The following is a 4,548-nucleotide window of genomic DNA, read 5'->3' as shown; positions in this document are numbered from 1 at the left end:
ACATCAAGACAGGGAGAGAGGGGGAAAAACATTTTGTCAATACTGTAATGATTGAGACAGAGTAGATGGACAAGATGCGGTTCTATATTATAGGAAAAACTCGATGAGAGACGACCAACTATGGTAAGCCATTTTGTTACTGCTTCTTTAGATTATACCACTCCGTATATTCACCATAGGCCTATAACACAAAGAGTAAGGGTTATTTTTGAATGAATCTATGCAAAAGTAGAAAATTGTTTACATCTAAAGAATAACATTTAATCAACGCTAAATACTTAATTAACAATGTAATCTATTTAAGAGTCAACTAAAACAAATTTAAATAAAATGGTTATATCACCCATTCAAATGTCACTAATGTTAAGCAAAATGTCGGTAACGTTGGACAAAATGTCGGTAATGTTAGGCAAAATAATTAAGGGCATGACGCATTTATTGAAGCCATGTTTTTACTCGATTTATGACAAAACATAAAAAGTAATTTAAAACTAAAATTAGACAACACATTTACAAATTGCTTTCTTTTGCTTGATGAAAAACATGTAATCATAACGCAAAAACAGCAACAGTTTTTTGTTTTGTTTTAAGTTCGTTTTCAAAGGTGACACATGTGTTACTTAAAAAGGCGTCATTGTCTCTTTCCGCTTCCGCTTTTGTCCCATGCTGGTGATGGAGCAATGTGTTTACAAGTCAACAGATATAACAGTATTGAAGCAATCCCATATGCGTTGCAACAGTTTAGATCCACTGTCCGCCATGAGATCGTTTATCCTTCCATGAAACTCCCCACAGAAAAAATGTCTTCAGTTTGTATTTTACAGATGGCAGTGTGGGTCACTTTTCTTCTCACTGCGCAGCGAGAAACTAAACGAGGGTTAGCGACAAGGCCTCAGGCCTATATCGCCGGCGATTCGCAGCCTATCTCTGCATAGAGTCTTGATGAGGTGAGGAGTACCAGTGTGAATAGCCGGGCATGTAGCTGTTGGCAGACATGTTCACTCCCTTGGAAGACGCGGACACGTCCCATATGGGAGGGATGGCTGGAGAGCGCGGGGAGAGAGCTATGGATCCCGGCAGTGGGTCACTCTCGTGGGGATTACCGCCTTGCTTCAGCAACTTCTTAAACTTCGACCTTTTATTCTGGAACCAGATTTTTACCTGAAATACACAGCAAACAAGCATAGACGATTTATATATTTTCCATATGACCTGTGATTTAAACCACAGAACGCAGAGCGCTGGATTTTGCAATAATTCAAGGCAATGCTATGATGGCCAGAAAGTCTGCATCAGGATGTAGATGAGAAGCTTACCTGTGTCTGTGTGAGCCCTAGGGAAGCCGCCAGCTCCGCGCGCTCCGGCAGGGCGAGATACTGGGTTTGCTGGAATCTGTGGTTTAATGCCTGAAGCTGTAAACTGGAATAAATTGTCCTCGGTTTTCGAATCTTTTTGCCTTTCCCGTTGAAACGTATTTCTCCGTTCTCGATCACTGTTGTTTTCTGCTGTTCTGGAAAGGGTAACATTGCGTTGGTAGGAGAATAATTGTAAGATTTTATTTTGCATTATGGCTAAGCAATTTTTTTTTGGCACGATCATTAAGCTGAATGAAATATCCTTGAAATTCGACAATTAAACTGATATTTTAAAATAATTTAAATAATGGGATGCTAAGTACAGATCGCTATGGATAGGGATAAACTAATTAATACATAATTAATAATTTTTTTCTGTAGTTATTTTTTATAAACAGAAACGTAAACAAAAACTAAACGCCTGTGTCTATGCTGCAAAACGAAACAAAGGACAATAGGTGCATTTGGCAGTGCAGTGCGTCGTAAATACGAGCACAACTGCATCTGATTAATTTTATTTGCGCGATAATTCGCACATGCACATTGATTTGTTTTGGGGCGCAAGCTACTGGTTAAACAAGACTGAACAATAAAGCAAAAACTAATTTGGCCTAAATAAACATCGAGAACGAATGAATCAGTGTAGGAATGTAAAAGTGCGCTTACCTGTGTCTAACCTCGTCTGTGTGCCGGCGGCGTTATTATGGTAGGACGGCAGGTATGGACTGTGGTGCGGATGGCTCATGTACGAGTATGGTAGCGACCTGTTATACGAGTTTGAGCCGGAATACGGAGAGTTGTCGTGCTGGTGAGCGTGGGAGCCGGAATGGAGGCAGTGGATCGGGTAGTGGCTGGCGGCCATCGACGGAGAGCTCTGCTGCGAGTGTGACTGCTGACCAAACTCCATGAAAGCCGATTTTGACGAGTCCTGAGCCTCCAGACCGTCAGCCATCGTAGTCATGGTCATCATCAAATTTTCTGCCTTGAGAGTACTTACTCCCCCCTCCCCGTCTCTCAAGTCCAAATGGATCCTGTTGTCGTGTTCTTTCCCCCTTGTTTAGGGAATGCTGCGTTATTACTCCGAAATGTCCCCTTTTTCTCCCTTCCGTTTTTTCTCACGCGGTGTGGCGAAAGGTGGGCTTGAGAAAAGGCAGGAGATTATAAGGTGGATTCTGTTAAATTTGAGTCCTTGCTTCTAGACTTGATGCAGACACTACAAGTAAAATGGTTTGTCTCCAAAGGGCAGCGCCTTCCTATTGGTCACTCAACCTCACGTCATCAGTTCTCTGCTTAGCTGAGACTTTACAGCGAGTTAACCTATCTTAACTGCTCTATGAGGAGGATAATAACGGTGGGGTATCCCTTGGACGTTCACAAAACAATTACTCGTAAATATGATTTTAAAGACAAGAGCATGAAAGCGATAACCACAATAACAAGTTACACCAGCGGCTGGTCTCATTAAGTCGCATTAATGACCCAGCTGAGCTGATGATCAGGTTAGGCTATGTTACAAACGTGTTAAAGTTGGCACTATAATTTTACGAATAGAGCAATCGTTTAGACTCTTGCGAAATATGATCAGTTATTAGGAGAGTAATCTGAACACTTCCGTAACGAATTTGTATAAACTTGTTAACTGCGTAATTACGCGATGCGTCCCGGCTCTATCGTAATTACTCACAAGTCACAGTCCAAGCCTCTGTCACTGGATGTCCCGGCTAACTGACAGCATTTCCCTGCTGCAATCAGGAGCTCGTTACAGTTGAAAATGTATGTAAATTACACATGCAGTTAGTGGTTTGGCAAATCGCGTTCACATTATAAACCACGCTGTAAATACACACTACAACGTTCACTTAATTCACATTTCACATCGTTTCATTTTTATGGTCAACACGTTCCTTCATAATATGGCGTTCATTTACTTTAAATGGTGATGGAAAAAAGTAATTATAGTCGCAATCAGTTATATCCAAATCCTATTTGATTACCCGCTACACTGTATTTAAATTGCTCCAATAAAATTGTGAACAATTCATCTGTAATGATTATGGACGAAGTTTATTTTTGGAGGTGGAATAAAAGTAGATATAGCATGAATTATCCGCTAATTATACGCCAGTGTCGCCTCAATTATCCTCTTATCAAAAATGGTCGTCTAAATGCAGCGTTTAGGTTAAATTTTCTCCCTTTCTGTAACTAGAACTTGGTACCTTGCTATTATTGCCAGGGTTGTTATTTACTTTGCGGGATTTAAAAGTGCACAAGCGGCCTGGATAACCACTCTCCATGAACGGACGCTCAGAGACACAAGGCCAGCTCATTCAAAAGCTCGCGTTATTGGATTTTTCCACTGATTTCTGCTTGCAACAAACATAGCTGGAATTTGTATTAAGACATTATGACAGGTAAGGGACAAGAGATTGTATAATTTATCGCAGGTTAGTTATGGACCTCCCAAATTGGCGGTCGGATTAAAAAAATATATACTTTGCCATCAGAAGCTGTCATTTTAATGTAATAGTGCATTAGAGACTCTGTTCAAATCAGTTTTTCGATTTTTCGAACGGCGTGAGAAGGAAACCAGACCCAAACAGGCCTATTAACCTCTGAATGGTACAAACAAAACTTCCAATTCTGCTTTGTTACCTGCACGTTATTTGTGTAATAGACTGAGACGTAGCAGTTAATTACATTAGCTTTTGTTTTTGCACGAAATGACAAACTGTTTAATAAAAAAACATTTTAATCATATTATTTGTTGCACTTCTAATATAGTTGTATTGTATATCTCATATGCTCGTATATATGTTTGCTTATAGTATGCAAGGGTTCTCAGTTTTCATATACAGAAGAAAGTTATGTAGGTTACAAAAGATTTATATTATTCGTTAAATAACGTTACTGACTGGCCTGAACAAAACAGATTCATTATGGATCATGGTTTAAATAAATAAATAAATATTTTATTCTAAGCTTACATTTTATACTGTAGGGCAGTTATGTACTGTGAGGCCTTCGCTATATATGGCGAAATAACATTTAATTCGTGCAAAGAAACAGAATAACTAATTAAAATATTTCAGCTGTATTAAACAGTTTTACTCTCAAGCAGCTCCATATTTGGTCATTTTAGGTGTTTATTCAATACATATATTTTTGTTTATAGTTTCTTGTTCGGGTAAAAAAG

The 4,548-nt window shown here is 39.2% G+C and overlaps 1 protein-coding gene across 1 annotated transcript; it reads right to left on the bottom strand.

Moving 5' to 3' along the window:
* Positions 1-397: 397 nt before the first annotated feature.
* dlx6a (distal-less homeobox 6a) lies at positions 398-2,553 on the bottom strand. The gene is made up of 3 exons (XM_053492767.1): positions 2,022-2,553; positions 1,317-1,510; positions 398-1,161 (listed from the first exon to the last, which is right to left on the bottom strand). Exons 1-3 carry the CDS (start codon positions 2,323-2,325, stop codon positions 922-924), a joined length of 738 nt encoding a protein of 245 aa, XP_053348742.1. The 5' UTR covers positions 2,326-2,553; the 3' UTR covers positions 398-921.
* Positions 2,554-4,548: the final 1,995 nt, after the last annotated feature.

The sequence above is a fragment of the Clarias gariepinus genome, chromosome 3, assembly GCF_024256425.1.
Source record: "Clarias gariepinus isolate MV-2021 ecotype Netherlands chromosome 3, CGAR_prim_01v2, whole genome shotgun sequence".
Lineage (NCBI taxonomy): Eukaryota > Metazoa > Chordata > Actinopteri > Siluriformes > Clariidae > Clarias > Clarias gariepinus.
This window is presented reverse-complemented; position numbering and strand designations above follow the sequence as displayed.